This window comes from Cetorhinus maximus, chromosome 13 (assembly GCF_964194155.1).
Source record: "Cetorhinus maximus chromosome 13, sCetMax3.hap1.1, whole genome shotgun sequence".
NCBI classification, from domain to species: Eukaryota; Metazoa; Chordata; class Chondrichthyes; order Lamniformes; family Cetorhinidae; genus Cetorhinus; species Cetorhinus maximus.
The window spans coordinates 101,868,074-101,885,042 of record NC_135891.1 but is presented as its reverse complement, the minus strand read 5'-3'; the positions used below and the strand labels follow the sequence as shown (position 1 = coordinate 101,885,042).

The window sequence follows — 16,969 nt, the reverse complement described above, 5'->3', positions numbered from 1 at the left end:
TGTAATACATCAAGACACAATTGATGATTGATCAATCAGCTTGCCTCATTAATGTGCTAGGGAGGAAAGATGGACCTTTAGCTAGGAGATGAGATTTTTTTTCTATTCAACTCTGATGTACCCTTCAGGTATATCTGCTAGGGGTGCTTCTGGCTGGAGAAGCAGTGAGAAGCTTCACCTTGCTGTGTACATTTGATTTATATTAGGTTAAATGCAACAGTGCCCTTGCACATGCCAGTGGGTCCCAAGCGGTGACTGTTTTGAACCTGTTCTTAAACTCCTGGGCTTAGTTATATCCTTAAGGGGAAAGAGCACATGCTCAATAATATAGCAAACAAACTCTACCTTTATGCACTTCTCAGTACTTTTGTTTGGGGCCTGTTAAGCAGTTGTATTTTTTTGTATCTGCTAGACATGGGCTGACAAAAAAAGCTAATGGAAATTGGCTGAACTCCTATTACACAAACATGTTTTTATTTAAATTGAGATTTTGTACCTATTGGATTGGGAGGAGAATTTATTTTGTGTCTGATAGTGCTTGTCTTATAATTAAAATGCCTGAACCCTTTCCCTCTTCGCTAATCTTGTGCATGCAGGTTAGAATTTGGTGAAACTGTTTCTCTTGTTTTAATAGCCACCATTAAACTTAGAACCTAACAGGTTTAAGCTGAGCACAGAAGCAATAAATCCTTTATTTAAATGCATTGAGTAACTTCTTGAATAAATTACTCAATAGCTCAGATATTTAATGTTATCTAATGATATTTTGTGGTCAACTTGATAAGATTGCCAGTCCTGCAAATATTAAATTTGCCACTTTTTGCCCATCATCAACCACTCGATCATTGCATTGGCTAAGAAGCAGGTAATATTTTTGTATATCTCATTCTGTTAACCTGCAACAATGTAATTTCTCTGTGCAAGCCACTGCTTTGCAGTTGAGGCTAGCTGTTTTGCACTGTGTCATGTGAAATTATGCTGTGCACTTAGCCCAAATGAAAATTTATTGAACAGTGCTGAAATTCAGTTTGCTTTTGATTCATTTAGCTGCCAAAATAAAATATGGCTACTTTTATATTGGTATCAGTGGACAGTGTACACTATCTGTGAACCAACTGTTGCACAACTGCTGGCAACATCAATGTGAACCAGTTGGATTCTCAAAGGGTGGCATCCAGAAACACGTTTTTATTGAAACTTATGGATGTTGGCATTATCAAATCCAGAATTACCCAATATCAAGGCCACTGATATAAAATCAGGTTTTGTATCATTTGCTCGGAACTATCTTCCGGATGTAAAAGGATCATTTATTCCATTGCATTGTTTTGTGTGAAAGCATTTTTATTATAGGTTATAATAATTGACCTGTAGAGTGATTAAATTGCCTCTCTCTCTTAGGCATGTACATGAAATATGATTTTCAGATTGATCTGAAAATGAAATTCAGCATTTTTTTACAGTTCATTTCTAAGGAAAGAGTTTATGGGGCTGGTAATATGCCCCACATAAAGTGCAGCTGACAGTATCTGGATGCTGGTGGAATTTTGCTTGCTGTCCAAAATTTTTAAAAAAATGAAACTTCCTGAGTGCTTGCACAGACTTTAGATATGAAACTATACATTGTTAATTAAGAGTTTAGCAAGATGGGATTTAGAATATTACTGTTTTCCATCTTTCTTGCCTCCCTGGCATCTTTAGATAAGCATTGTGGAGTTGGAGAAGAGTCAACGACAGCAAGAGCTAATACAACTTAAGTCATATATGCCATCAGACGATGTATCTCTTCAGCTGCGCCACAAAAACAAAAATTATGAGATGGATACAGAAAGAAACAGATATCAGCTTGAGATCGAATGCCCTAAAATTCCAATGGCAAACCTGAATGGCCTGAGCCCCGAACTTTCTATTAATGGAAGTGCAACACCTTTTGAAATTCACAACTCTGTAAACCGCCCTCCTTCCAAATCACAGAACGTGTACAACACTCTGTTTCCAGACCAGGAGAATGGACTGTGCATCCCAAACCTTATGAGCAAACACAAAGCAGACAGATTACAAAGTCACACACTCCCTGACTACACCAGGTTTTCTCCTGCCAAAATTGCACTTCGTCGACATTTGAACCAAGATCATACTGGAGGTGAAAAGCTTGTACATGAAGTACAAGTGGCCTGTGCTCAGAGGTCAGTGACAGATGCTATTTCAAAATGTTAAAGCAAAGTAATGTTACAATAAAGTGTTTTGGACTCCTCCCAACAAACAAGTGACAAATATTTCCCCTGAGGGATATAATTATTGCTTAGCTGATACTAAAGAAATTTTTGTTTTTGCTTGATGTTGAATTGGCAAATTTAAGTGTTTATTGGGTGGATTTTCTAGTTATGTTTTGATAGTTTGACCATCTTGAAAACTGGCACTTAATTTCAATTTAAAAAATTTGCATTCTTGTTGCGCAATTCTAACAATATGGTAATTGTGGTTAGCTGTAGTCCATGAAGGACCATGGGTATCTCTCTCCATTAGAGAGTGACAATTGGTTTTTGAGGGGCAACACTCGACACCAAGTCTGGGGCAAGACAAGGAGGCAGACCTCCATAAACTACCAGAAGAATATGATCAAACAACAAAAAGACCCAGGTATAATTTATCAAGGAAACACAGATGAGTAGTAGTAGATAAACTGGAAAAATAATTTTATTCCTGGCTACACCCAGGAGGCCTCAACTTCATGCATTATGCTAGTGGTAGATTTGTCTGTGCACTGTTCAGTCCATAGTTAAAATATTTCATTCGCATGGCCAGCCCACAAAAAAAAGTACTGTTCTGTCATATTGTAACCCAGGGATAGAAGGAATCTAAATTTAAAATTCAAAAGAGAAATACATACCAGCTAGTGACCATCTTATTGGGCTCCAAGTCAACACTCATCTTGCCACAAAGCAAGCTGCTGCCAGGCTTTGGAATGCATCAGCTGCAGGAAACCTGTTGTTCTCAACCATCCTACATGCAAAGGATGGTGGAAATTTCAAGCTGTCTGTCACAAATTGCAGTTGATAAGTCAATTGTTCGTTTAAAATTTGAGATTGGTATATTTCTGTTAACTAAAGGTATTAAGGGGACATGGCAAAGGTGGGTGTATGAAGTTAGATTGGAGATCAGCCATGATCTCATTGAATGGTGGAATAGGCTGGGAAACTGAAAGGTCCAGGAGTAGGCTAATGTTATAGAGATTTAACCAAGGATATCAAATATAATTTATTTTGTTCCTTTAAGTGCATATTTATACAATCAGTTTAAACTCTGTTACATCAAAGTGAAATTGGCTGATGTATTGCAGGATTGAAAACCTAAAGGAAACTGGTCTCCCACATCATAGTCCAGGAGTTCCAAATGGTGTTCAGCATGGTTCAGGTGAACAACAGCAACCTTTGTCCCCAACATCCCAGCAGATGACATGTGAGAAAAGCGCAGAGAAGGTATTAAGAGTATGGTGTTTAGAATTTTGTTTTTTTTTGTTGCAGGTTTATAAAGTGTATACATTGTGAAGCAATTTATACTACCTGATTTTTTTTTTACAATTAACTCCATGTGGTATCTTCTGTTAAGCATTTGAATTCCATCTGTTTCTGCTTTGCCTATTATTACATCCTCGTTCTTTCAACTCCGTCTATATTAGGATTTAAACAATTCTCTCATGGGCGGGTAATACCCTGGTAAACCTGAATTTAGTCATAAAATGTGGAAGCTGATTCAGCCTGACCTCAGTTAAGAGGTATGTTGTTACATATAAAGGCATGCCACTTGAGATGAAAGGAGGAGGAAATGATGACGCAGTTCTTCTTCTTGAATAGTTGCATCATCTTTTCCCCTAATATGAGGGTTTGGTTGGTGATAATCTGTCTTAATCCGTTCTTAATGGAGAAAAGGTCAGGCATGACTGTTAAACCTCCTGGAAGGAGTATTGACCATGGCTCAAAACAGAGATCCTTGCTTAATCCAGGCCTGATAGACAATTATGCTCCTCTCTAAAGGCACTGCAGTATTATCGCAGGGAACAGCTATTGGCATCCTAAAGAAGTTAAATTGCTTGTAATGGCGTAGGGTTTTGGACAAGCCTGATTTGAACTGATTTTCAGTTGTTTGGTTTCTTGAAAACACATTGTCTTGGTGTGAATTTACAAACAAGTCAGAAAGGCAGCCTTTCAAGCAAGAATAGTTCTGTACAAAAGCCGAGTCCTTGTTCCATTAGGAAACAGACTTTCCAGCTGCAAGTCAAGGAGGAGGTAGGGTCTGCACATGCACAAAGTCATGTGGTACGCCAAACCTGCTCCCGCCTAGGCCTGGTGTGGCCTTGCTTATCATTGTTTTTTCCCTTTGGCCTTTGCTTCCTCTGGGAGAAGCAAAATAAAATCTTTGGCAATTTAGAAAAGATCACTAAGGAAATTCTTCACTGGTTCTTGATGACAATCAAGCAAGTTCTAGAAGCCCATGCTAACTCATATTTATAATCCCAGATACCTCATATCACACCTTATCCGTTGAGATGCTTTCCTCTTAGAAATTTGTTCATCCACCTTTTTGAAGGATTGTTGCGAATCCAAACACTAGGTGTCTTCAGAAATGTGGCAGAGGGTGATAAATCTGTGAAAATAATCACTTATTATCTAACTGTTCACCTATATATAATATAATCATGCCTCCTAGTTGCCCCATTTTTATCCATCTGAAAAAGCCTATCCACTGAACCATAATCTATTCCCTTCATAAGTTTAAATACTTTAAGCTTAACTCTTCTAAGGTGACATTTGACTAATGAGAATAGCCTAATCTTTTAAAGCCTATAAGGATAACTAAGAGCTCCAAGAGGTAGCTACTCCAGATACATGATTTTGATTACCCTCCTTTGTACTTTCTTTTGGACTACAAAATCACCACTAAGTGTGGAAATCAAAATTGGGCATGCTATTCCAAATGAGGCTCTAAAAGCTACCAAAACTACGTGATTTGCATAATAAATCTCCCTGTTCTTTCAGGACACTTGAGCAAATGTTAAGTCCAAAACCACAACCAGCATGGAAACCTACAGCCATTTCCTCATGTACTTATAATTTAGTTTCTAGCTACAAAACTGGCATCAGCTTCTCAACTGATTTCTGATTGGTAGTAGTTGAGCAATCTGGGATTAAGTTTTTTTTTGTTCATGGGAAGTGGATGTCACTGGAAAGGCCAACATTTGTTGCCCATCTCTAATTGTCCCTATGAAGGTGGTGTTGAGCTACCTTCTTGAACTGCTGTAGCCTGTGGTGTAGGTACACCCATGATGCTGTTAGGGACGGTGTTCCAGGATCTTGATCTAGCCATCGTGAAGGAACAGTGAAAAAGCTCCAAGTCAGCATGGTGCATGACCTGAAGGGGAGCTTGCAGGTGACGGTGATGCCATGCATCTGCTGCCCTTGCCCTTCTATGTGGTAGAAGTCGTGGGTTTGGAAAGTGCTGTTGAAGGAGCCTTGCTGAATTGCTGCAGTGCAGTTTGTATATGATGCACGCTGCTGCTACTTTGTTCTGGTGGTGGAGGGAGTGAATGTTTAAGGTGGTGGATGGGGTGCTGATCAAGCGGGCTGCTTTGTCTTGGATGGTGTTGAGCTTCTTGAGCTCAGGGGAAATGGAGAGTATTCCATCACACTTAACCACTTGTGCTTAGTACAAGTTACTTTCTAAAGCTAAGATACTTGATAAGTAATTTTTGCGGTTCCTCATACAACTTGCAAGTTTGTCAATAAACTGCAATAATCCAAAGTGCTCTTCGGAATTCCCATTTGAACCTTGAATTCTCGACTAGAATACATTTCAGGGAAATAACAGGTTGGGTCTATCCATTTAAAATGAGGTGAAGTAAAAGTTTATGGAAATTTAATTTTGTAGACAGACCTTGAGGAGTTGGGAAGTGAGTTACTTGCCACAGAATTCCCAGCCTCTGACTTCTTGTAGATGCAGTATTCATATGGCCGGTCCAGTTCAGTTTCTGGTCAGCGGTAACCCCGGCATGTTGATGGATGAGGAATTCAGCGATGGTAATTCCATTGGAATGTCAAGGGGAGATGGTTAGATACTCTCTTGCTTCAGATGTTCATTGTCTGGCACGTGTGGCATGAATGTTATTTGCCACTTTGCCACAACCTGAATGTTGTCCAGGTCTTGCTGCATGCGGGCATGGACTGTTGCAGTATCTGAGGAGCTGTGAATGGTACTGAACACTATGCTATCAGCTGCGAACATCTCCACTTCTGACTTTATGACACAGGGAAAATCATTGACGAAACAGCTGAATATGGACCTAGGACACTACCCTGAGGAACTCCTACAGCGAGGTTCTGAGGCGGAGATGATTGGTCTCCAACAACCACAACCAACCTCTTTTGTGCTAGGTATGCCTAAACCAGTGGCGAGTTTTACCTGATTTCCATTGACTTTAATTTTGCTAGGGCGCTTTGATGTCATATTTAGTCAAATGCTGCTTTGATGTCAAGGGCAGTCACTCCCATCTCGTGTCTGAAATTTAGCTATGTTTGAACCAAGCTTGTAATGAGTCTGGAGTTGAGTGGCCCTGGTGGAAACCAAACTCATCATTGAGCAGGTTATTGCTTGAATCGTGCCAATTGATAGCACTGTCAGCAACACTTTCCATCATTTTGCTGGCAGTAATTGGCCAGATTGAATTTGTCCTGCTTTTTGTTGGCAGGACATAGCTGGGCAATTTTTCACATTCAGGTGATGCCAGTGTTCAAGCTGTACTGAAACAGCTTGGCTAGAGGCATGGCTAGCCCTGGAACATGTCTTCAGTACTACAGTTGGGATGTTGTCAGTTCCCAAAGCTTCAGCTGTAAGCAGTGCATTCCACCGTTTCTTGACGTTATGTGGAGTGAATCACATTGGCCGACGACTGGCATCTGTGAAGCTAGGTACCTTGGGAAGAGGTAGAGGTGGATCATCCACTCAGCACTTCTGACTGAAAATGGTTGCAAATACTTCAACCTTGTCTTTTGTACTGATGTGCTGGGCTCCCCATTTGAGGGTGGGAATGTTTGTGGAGCCTCCTCCTCCTGTTCGTTGATTAATCTTCTTAGAAGTATGGCAAAAGAAATTTCAGCAGGAATACTATCTCTCGATGATGCCCTTGCTCCTTTCATGAAGATGATTTAATAATCCTAATGCAGCTCAGCAAAAAAGAGAGCCTATGATGGATAACATAATGATTCAATGTCCTGGTAGTCTACAAAAGCTTTTTTGAAGAAATAAGTTGTATGTTCCAGTTTTTTCAATTTATAAAGATATTTTAGATATGTTTCAATTAAGTATTTCCAGAGCTCCAAGTAATGCGATTTTTAAAAATGAACAATTTTTAAATGGCCCTGCAATATGTCACTCTTATGATCTGTAACATTTTCTTGATGTTGACTGCTTTCATACTTCATGATGCAAAATTCACTGAGTTTTAAGTGGTTCTAGCATTTAGTTTTTCCGTGTGGTCTGGATATTGAAAGGTAAAATTTGTTCCGCTTTCCATTGATGATAGTTATTCATACTCTGACCATGACCCTTGTTGAAAAGAGAATTTATTTTCCAGCCAAGATAGAACTGATAGTTTACCAGTCGTAATTAGTTATGAACCTAGTAATATTCCAGGTGTCTTTACTAGCTCATTCCCATGTTAAATGAACAGTGTATGCCCTAAATAGAACTGTTGAGTTGCAAACAGCCAAAACTGAGTGACTGGACTCCCAAGATTTAGTGCGTGCAGATCTGCAGTTACAGTTCAGTGTTGCCATCCCTGCTGCTTCAGCACTCTGTGTATTGATAAGCATTGAATTTGTACTAAATTGACCTTTGCACCCTACACTTAATGCTTTAATAAAAAAGTGAGGCAGGACTAATAGGAAATGTTTAATGTAGAATCTTTGAGTGCTCACTCCCCTATAATACAGTTAGGATCTATGGCTGCAAATCTTGAACCATCTATATAACTACTGACATAGATGCTGTATTTTCCAGAAGTGAGTGAGATGGTTCTATTACAAATATCCAGAGTCCTATTGTATTAATTTAATCCTTTACACATTCAAGGTACACAATTTAATCAAAACTGCAGCCATTTCAAATACTCAAATAGTCTTGCAAAACCTTTTCCATTTGCTATTCGTTTGCATGTTTAAAGTAGATCAGTGTTGATTGGTTTTATGAAAGGCTGTATTGTGATTTATTTGTATGTCCATTCTTTGAATATTGTTTTTTTTCCTGCAGCTTTCTAAAGATGGCAGCAAAAGTCCAGTTAATAATTCTGAAACCATAACCAGCCTACCAATCAGTATTCCACTGAGCACTGTTCAACCAAACAAATTGCCTGTCAGCATTCCTCTGGCCAGTGTAGTCCTGCCAGTCCGTGCTGAAAAAGTTGTAAGTAATATTTGAATAAATTTGCAATATTACAAGTGGTAGAATTAAGAATTTTTCAATTGGCTAAAATAAATTTCCATGTGCAGTCTCAACTTAGTAGTTCAATGTCCTGTCTAGTTTTAAAAACAGAGTAAGATTCCAGTAGCTGTAACATTATCACTTATCTTGCCTCCCATTTCCCCCATCCACCCCTATTCATTGCACCTATTCATGCTCAACTGCTGCTACTGTTCCAAATCCTGAACTGCTAGTTTCTTGTCAGCTTTACATAGCCCCATAGCTTCACTTTGGGCATTTTGAGATGAGCTCTATATGGAATGGATGATTGCTGCTTCATTCACCAGTCCTGTCTGTACCTCAAGCCTCCAGAGAGTAATTTCTATTTTCCTCTGTGTCTGTCCTTTCTCTGACTCAGTCTCTTGTGGTGACATCATCTACAAGCCTGGTTTTCATTAGCTAATAATGCATAACCCCACCTCGCCTCCATTACTGTTGACTCTACTGAGACTGCTATCCTTCCTAACAGCTTATCTGAGTCAACATTTCCTTTACCTGAATGTTGGCAAAACTGTGGTCATGCTTTACTTCACTTCAGCCACTGGCACCAGCTCTCCATCTGCTTTAATTGGTCCAAAAGATGTAAACCTTGGTGTGCTAACTTTACTGTGAGTTGTTCTTGCTTTTCATCCAGCGTGCATTTTCCCATCTCTGGCAATCCCTTCTTCTGTCCTGCTTCTCCCATGGCTGCTAAAACCCTAATTTGCACCATTAGTTAGAAAATTTAGTTTTCAAATGCTCCCCACTAATTTTTCATTTTTCACCTATCATGAATGTCAGTTATTGCAGAATTCCAACAAGTTCTTCCTTCTGCCGATGACCCTTTGTGCCCATTGCTTTAATTGTCCCCAAATGCTCTGGCTCTCTCCGATATTGATTTCTAAGCTTTTCTCTTCATTTTTTTATATCCCTGTGTAGCTTCATTCCACCTTACACCAGCAATTTTCTCCAGGCATTTGTTCTATCATTGGAGGTAGATTCAAAACTATTTTGACTTGTGCCTCTATGAAAGCTCATTGCTCCTTAGCTACTCAACCTTGTGTCATCTCCTCCTCACAATCACCCAATCTTTAACACACTGGTGTCAGTGCCCATCTTTTCGACTTTTCGTGTGAACCAACCTAAGCAAATGCAAGTTGTTGCCAATTTAAGTTATTTGTCCTTGGCCATCTCTCTAAAGGTTGCCTGTCCTGACCAGGTTATATTGGAGAAAAATGAGCATTTGTGAGTGTTGCTTCCAAAGGAACTAAATATATTTTTTATACCAAAGTTTCTCAAGTTTTTGGGGAGATGGGGCTGCAGTGGAGCCGAGTCCTGATCATTCAGGGAACGCAAAGAACATGCCAGCAGGAGGTATATCTTGCCAACAGGATAAGTTCAGAAAGGGCTCGATGGTCGGTTGAGAAACGAGAGAAAAATGCAAGTTCAGGACTCAGCAGGTGTAACCTTAGAGGAAGTCTGACCCTGTGGTGATAGGGGAAGGGAGGAAGTGGCAGAGGCAGCTGATGACAGTCTTCATTGTAATGGCAAAGCCTGTGAGCTCTTCGCATTTGTTGCCAGTGAGTGCAAATGATGTTGTTGAATCTCATCTTAAAAATATAAACGAGCAGAATTAAAACAGCCATAGTGACAAAATTGGTGAAGTATTCTGGGTTGGTGCTATATCTACAATGATTATAAAATAACGCTTGCATAGGAGCTTGGGGTGTTGGTGTGATCATTGGATATGAATCTTTAAAATGGGTTTTAGCAATAAGTTTGGAACCACCGTTAACCAAAACATAATACAGATGACATTCCGACTGAGCTCTCGACCTCATGACTCTAGAGAGCAGCATGGGAGCTTGGTTTAAAGACACCAGACAAATAATGCTTTTAAATCCTTCATTCACTCAATGAATTAAAACTCTGTAATACTCAACAATTTAGTAGTTCTTGCATTTCATGGTTCTTGGCTTTGGTGCAGATTGCTTAAGTTTTTGGCAGGAAGCAATATCAAATATTAATTTTCTTGAGTATTATTTTGATCCAATCATTTGCTTTTGTAGGAATATCAGTTTAATTTCATGTCTTTTACAGAGAAGCACACCTAGTCCTATTCACATTTCAAATCGTGATTTATCAATGCTTGACAAACAATATGGTGCTACCTATGGAAATGTGGCTGGAAATAAATCACAGTCTTTGGCTAACTCAGGTACTTGTATTTTCGATTTTGAATTGTAGTTTACGTGGAGCAGGTTACATTTACATTTGATTAAATAACCATTAAAATATGGTTGATAGGTTGGTTAGATCAGAACTTCTAACTTATCTTGAAAGTAATGTGAATGTTATACCCTTGATGTATCTTAACTACTTAGTCCATTTTTATTATGGTGCCTTTGTTGTATCTCATCATGCTATGGTTGTAATAAATTGTTGGCAGTGGGGAATTTCATAAAATTAAAATGTTACCTTTTCAAAAATATCATTTGAGGTGTTTATATAATGCCTGCAAATTTCCAAGTGTTTGAAGCCAAGTGTATTAGAATGTAAAATAGAGAATCTGTGAATGTCTAGTATCATATTTTGGGTCTTCTATGTGGTTGTGAATGAAAATGGATATACCATGTAATTGAGAAAAAAAATCAATGTTGGTATTTTGGAAAAGTTTTTACTTTGTATTAAAATGAAAAACACACATGCCGAGAATTAATAAAAAGTGGATGGTAAATTTTTATCGAAGCTAGTAGTGTCGTTACTGTGTGATTATTGTTTTGCAGGTTTTTGTTACTCAGCTGGCTCTGTGGCGGTCAATGGAGTCCATTCTGGCTCTCCCATCCAGTCAGCGCTCAATAGTCATGACAAGACACTATTAGAAGATTCTGATTCCACCAGTGTAGGTATCCTTGCCAACAGTTCAGTATTGCAGAGCATAAACCCACAGCATCCAACAATGCACCTGATGCACTCTCGAAATTCTGAACAAAATTCTCCAACCACTCAACATTCAGGCAGCCCAAGGCTGTCTAGCTCTCAAAATCCAGCGACCAGTTCTCCAAGCATGGGTGGGGTTTTACAGTATGCGGACACACAAAAGGCCTTCTCGGAGGTAATCAAAAAAGATTTACAGCCAGACCAAGGTGCCTCAGATCAGGAGAATGAATCCAAACGGAGAATAATATTTTCCACTGCTAATGGTGGAAATATAAAGCAACCTACTTTAAATAAACAGGCCCCTATTGCTTCAGCCATCAAGTTGGAATCTGGACAGACAATGTCACAAGAAGGAAAAAAGAAGGGCAGAAGAAAACGTTCTTCTTTGACGTCCAATTTAAATGCAGGCAGCTCTCCTAAACGGAAATCCCTCCTTGCTGCACAAGGACTTTCTTCAGGATCTCCTTTGAATATTAGTTCCATGGTAAGTGATTTGATTTATTCCTATCTTAGTGATTATTTTGGAAGGGAACAGTTGTTTTTGACTTCAAAGCCTATCTGAATACCCTTAGATATTGTACTGCAGTAAAAATGCCATAATATATTCCTCAGTGGATGTTGACACCTTAACATGGTTACTACAGTAAAAATAGGGCTGTACAGATGAGCCAGTTCATTTTTTTAAAAACTACACATATATTCATTCTTCAGCCTCTTTTGAAGTTATCTTGGAATACTGCCTTGTTTAAGAAAATTTGTGCCATAGTCAAATGCAATCTTTCCTCAATATGCTGTGTTATATCTCTGTCATTAAACGTAAAGCGACTGCATGTTTTTTGTTCGGTGAGACATTTTCCTCTGTTCCTTGCCAACTGAAGAAGTTCTATTTTGGAAGAAAAGTCGCTTTCTTGAATTTAGTGTAGGCTGTAAACCCATGTTCTCACAGTTTAGTAGATGCCATCCTGTATCACAGGCTGTTCAGGTACGCCTTGATCTCGACCTCTGTTGACTTGAGCCCTGCTGGTGTTGGTTCACAACCGACCACAGCTTTAAAATTTAATTAGAAATGTAGTTTGTCTGACTAACAGTTGGCTAAAATCTGATTGCTCATTTTATGTATGTATGAGGCCTTTTGATTTATGTTTTGGCTATAACTGTCAGTTACTACTGGTTCAGCTTTGGCATCACCAAGTGCAGAAGTCCCAATACTTGGTCAAGTTGCCTACAGTGTGTAGGTGTATTGCTGAAAGACAAGCTTATGCCCCTTGCTTCTGAGGACCACGAGGAAAGAAAGCTCATGATAGGAAGGATATCAAACCTAGAGACGTGAATGTATATGGATGCAGTGCTGACTTAGCACATTGGAGTGCTGCACCTAAATATGGTGAATACAGCTTCCAGTGAAACCCTGAGCATTTTCAGAGTCCCCAAAATATTGACTGCAACCAAGATTGTTCAAGACAATGTATTTGGGACGCGATTTTTATTAATGTTTTTTGCCTAATCTATATTTTTAGAGTTTTGTATTAAACTAACTTTAAAATCATCTTCGCTTGCTTGTCTGTCTTGTTCTTTGAGGTTCCCACTGTTCATTTTTGCTGCTGAGAATGGCATTTGAAATGAAACTTGTTTAGCTTCACTGAATAAAGCTGAGGTTTTTGAAGCCAATTAAATGAATGCCACAACAGTGATTGGCTTCATCTGCAACAATGTTAGAAACATTCAGCCATTTTCATTCAAACAACTCTAACCCCTGTTCCCTTCTTCTGTTTGTGAAGAAGAACTTCATGATATTAGTCCTATATCTGTCTTTTATTAGTTTGGACCTGAGAGCCCTTGGCCTACTCCCACTGTCAAATTTATAATGGTCTCCAGATTAACCTTACTATCCTATTAATACTAAAATCACCTCTCAACACATCAAAAGCCATGTCTGTACTGGTTTTTCTTGTAATTTGGATCTCTGACACTAGGGATACAAACATACAAATTAGGAGCAGGAGTAGGCCACTCACCCCCTCGAGCCTGCTCTGCCATTCAATAAGATCATAGCTGATCTGATTGTAACCTCAAGTCCACATTCCTGCCTACTTTCGATAACCTTTCATCCCCTTGCTTATCAAGAATCTATCTACTTCTGTCTTCCACTGCCTTTTGAGGAAGGGAGTTCCAAAGTCTCACTACCCTCAGAAAAAAATTCTCTCCATCTCTGTCTTAAATGGGTGACCCCTTATTTTTAAACCATGACCTCTAGTTCTAGATTCTCCCACAAGAGGAAACATCCTCTCCACATCCAAACTGTCAACACCCCTCAAGATCTTGCATGTTTCAATCAATTTGCCTCTTACTCTTAAACTCCAGTGGGTGCAAGCCTAGCCTGTCCAACCTTTCTTCATAAGACAACCTCCCATTCCAGGTATTAGTCTGGTAAACCTTCTCTGAACTTCTTGAAATAGTATTGTACACAGATGTGGTCTCACGAATGCCCTGTATAACTGAAGCATAACCTCCCTAATTCTATATTCAATTCCCCTTGTAATAAACGATAACATTCTATTAGCTTTCTTAATTACTTGCTTAGTACTTGCATACTAAGCTTTTGCGATTCATGCACTAGGACACCCAGATCCATCTGCATCTCAGAGCTCTGCAATCTCTCACCATTTAGATAATATGCTCCCTTTATTATTCTTCCTGCCAAAATCAATAATTTCACATTTTCCCACATGATATTCCATTTGCCAGATATTTGCCCACTCACTTAACCTATTTACTTTTCTAGCCTCCTTATGTCCTCTTCACAACTTTCCAACCTATCACTGTGTCATCAGCAAATTTACCAACCAAACCTTCCGTTCCTTCATCCAGGTCATTTATTTAAATTGTAAAAAGTTGAGTCTCACCAACTTTTGTTGGCGCACCACTTGTTACATCTTGCCAACCAAAAAAAGACTCATTTATCCCTACTCTGTTTCCTGTTAACTAGCCAATCTTCTATCCATGCCAATATGTTACCCCTTACACTGTGAGCTTTTATTTTTTTGCAATACCTTTGATGTGGCACTTTATCAAAAGCTTTTTGAAAATCTAAGTTCCCTTTTATCCACAGCACATGTTGCTTCTTCAAAGAATCCAATAAATTGGTTCACCATAATTTCCTTTTCTTACAAACATGTTGACTCTGTTTGATTACCTTCAATTTTTCCAAATGCCCTGCTGGAATGTCTTTTCCCTATGATAGATGTTAAGCTAACTGTCCTGTAGTTTCTTGCTTCCTGCCTCCCTCCCTGTTTGAATAAAGGAGTTCTAACCTTCCCCGAATCTAGGGAGCTTTGGAAAAGTAATACCAACGCATCAACTATTTCCCTAGCCACTTCTTTTAAGACCCTAGGATGAAGTCCATCAGGACCCAAGCACTTGTCAGCATGCAGCTCCAGCAATTTCAACGCGATCAGCCCTTTGGCACTATTTATTTTATTCATTCACGGGATGTGGGTATTGCTGGCAAGGCAGCAATTTATTGCCCATCCCTAATTTCCCTTGCGAAGGTGGTGGTGAGCTGCCTTCTTGAACCTCTGCAGTCCATGTGGTGTAGTTACATTCATGGTACTGTTAGGGAGGGAGTTCCAGGATTTTGACCCAGCCACAGTGAAGGAACGGCAATATATTTCCAAGTCAGAGTGGTGAGTGGCTTGAAGGGGCATTTCTAGCTGGTGGTGTTTCCATGTGTCTGCTGCCCTTGCCCTTCTGGATGCTAAGCGGTCATAATTTTGGAAGGTGCTGTCCAAGGAACCTTGGTGTTAGACATGGCAGGTGATGTTGTGCCATGCGGATTAAATCCACAAGGGAAACTTGGCCACACTATCACAATGGTTTTGCAATTTGCATTTATTACGAGAAGATTTGTGCATTGAATTCAGAAGTAATGAGTCTACTAACACCTTCAGAGCTTTTAAAAACTAAATTAAAGCATTTATTAGCAAAAAAGATTTCAAGCACATGCATAAGATTAGTTAGTTAATATTACAACAAATCCCAAAATTCCTAATTAACCTGACTCCCAACTACACACCCCCTTTTTAAGGCAACAGTCCAAAATAGATTTTAAATTTAAATAGCAAGCCAGCAAGTTTACCACAGCACCCACTGGAGAGTGGAGTTACAAAGGATTTCCTCCATCTTTTGGTTACTGGACACAGACTTTTGCTAAAGTGACTGGAGGCTTCGCCAAGGCTGTTTTACGTGGTCCTCTTAGATCTTACATGGACCAACAACACAGCATTCCATTCTCTTTATATATGTTTCTCTCTTCAATCTGTAAATTCCATTGTTATATATGTCTTTGGAACTTTACTTTTCCCATAATGTAAAAATCTTTCATGTTGCCAGTATGGTCACTACCTTTGGGGAAAAATAAATACTGCTTGGCCTTGCTTATCTTGTTATTTATAAACATCCTATCATCCCTTTGAAACCTAAAACAACCCCTTCACGTATGTAAAAATGCAAATTTCCTTCACACCCTACATGCTAAGCCCTCATCCATGTTTACTCATTAGCATTTCAAATGCCTATTACCCCTAACTTCTTTTGATAATTTAAAGTCTGCAGCCTATCTGACTCTTAATCAATTAAATCACAAGGACAGAACCATCTACACTCACACCCATAAACCTACTTCACAATAAACCACAATAATGTAATGAAAAAAAATGTTAGTTTCATGACACTTGATGAATCTTTGCAGTACATATTTTAGGTGTTGCCACTCTGCTTCATTGGTGGAGGAATAAATGTTTGTGGATGTGGTGCCAATCAAACAGGCTACTTTATCCTATATTGTGTCACGCTTCTTGAGTGTTGTGGGAGCTGCACTCATACAGGAAAGTGTAGAGTATTCCATCACACTCCTGACTTGTGTCTTGTAAATGGTGGACAGGGGAGTCAAGAGGTGAGTTGCTCTCCGCAGAATTTCCAGCTTGCTCTTGTAGCCACAGTATTTATATAGCTGGTCCAGTTCAATTTCTGGTCAATGGTAACCCCAGGATTTGATTTTAGGGGATTCAGTGATGCTAATGCCATTGAATGTGATGGGGTGATGGTTAGATTCTCTCTTGTTGGAGATGTTCATTGACTGGCACTTATGTGGCACGAATGCTACTTGCCACTTGCCAGTCCAAGCCTGGATATTATCCAGGTCTTATTGAATTTTGGACATTCGCTGCTTCAGTATTTGAGAAGTCTCAAATTGTACTGAAATTGTGCAATCATCAGTGAACATCCCCAGAACCTTATGATGGAAGGAAGGTCATTGAAGTAGTAGCTGAAGATAGTTAGTCCTAGGTCACTACCCTGAGGAACTCCTGCAGTGACTCCCTGGAACTGAGATGATTGACCTCCAAAAACCACAGCCATCATCCTTTGTGCTAGGTATGACTCCCACCAGCGGAAAGCTTTTTCCCCGATTCCATTGACTCCAGTTTTGCTAGTGCTCCTTGATGCCACACGTTCAAATGCTGCCTTGATGTCGAGGACAATC

At 39.4% G+C, this 16,969-nt stretch overlaps 1 protein-coding gene across 7 annotated transcripts in view; it reads left to right on the top strand.

Moving 5' to 3' along the window:
- The window catches only part of dot1l (DOT1-like histone H3K79 methyltransferase), a 113,493-nt gene that overhangs the window by 60,120 nt on the left and 36,404 nt on the right, over positions 1–16,969 (top strand). For all 7 annotated transcript variants that reach the window (XM_078555903.1, XM_078555898.1, XM_078555901.1 and 4 more), the window contains exons 20-24: positions 1,702–2,186; positions 3,341–3,479; positions 8,302–8,454; positions 10,591–10,708; positions 11,277–11,914. In XM_078555903.1, coding sequence (XP_078412029.1) covers positions 1,702–2,186; positions 3,341–3,479; positions 8,302–8,454; positions 10,591–10,708; positions 11,277–11,914 — 1,533 coding nt within the window. The remainder of the gene's footprint in view (positions 1–1,701; positions 2,187–3,340; positions 3,480–8,301; positions 8,455–10,590; positions 10,709–11,276; positions 11,915–16,969) is intronic.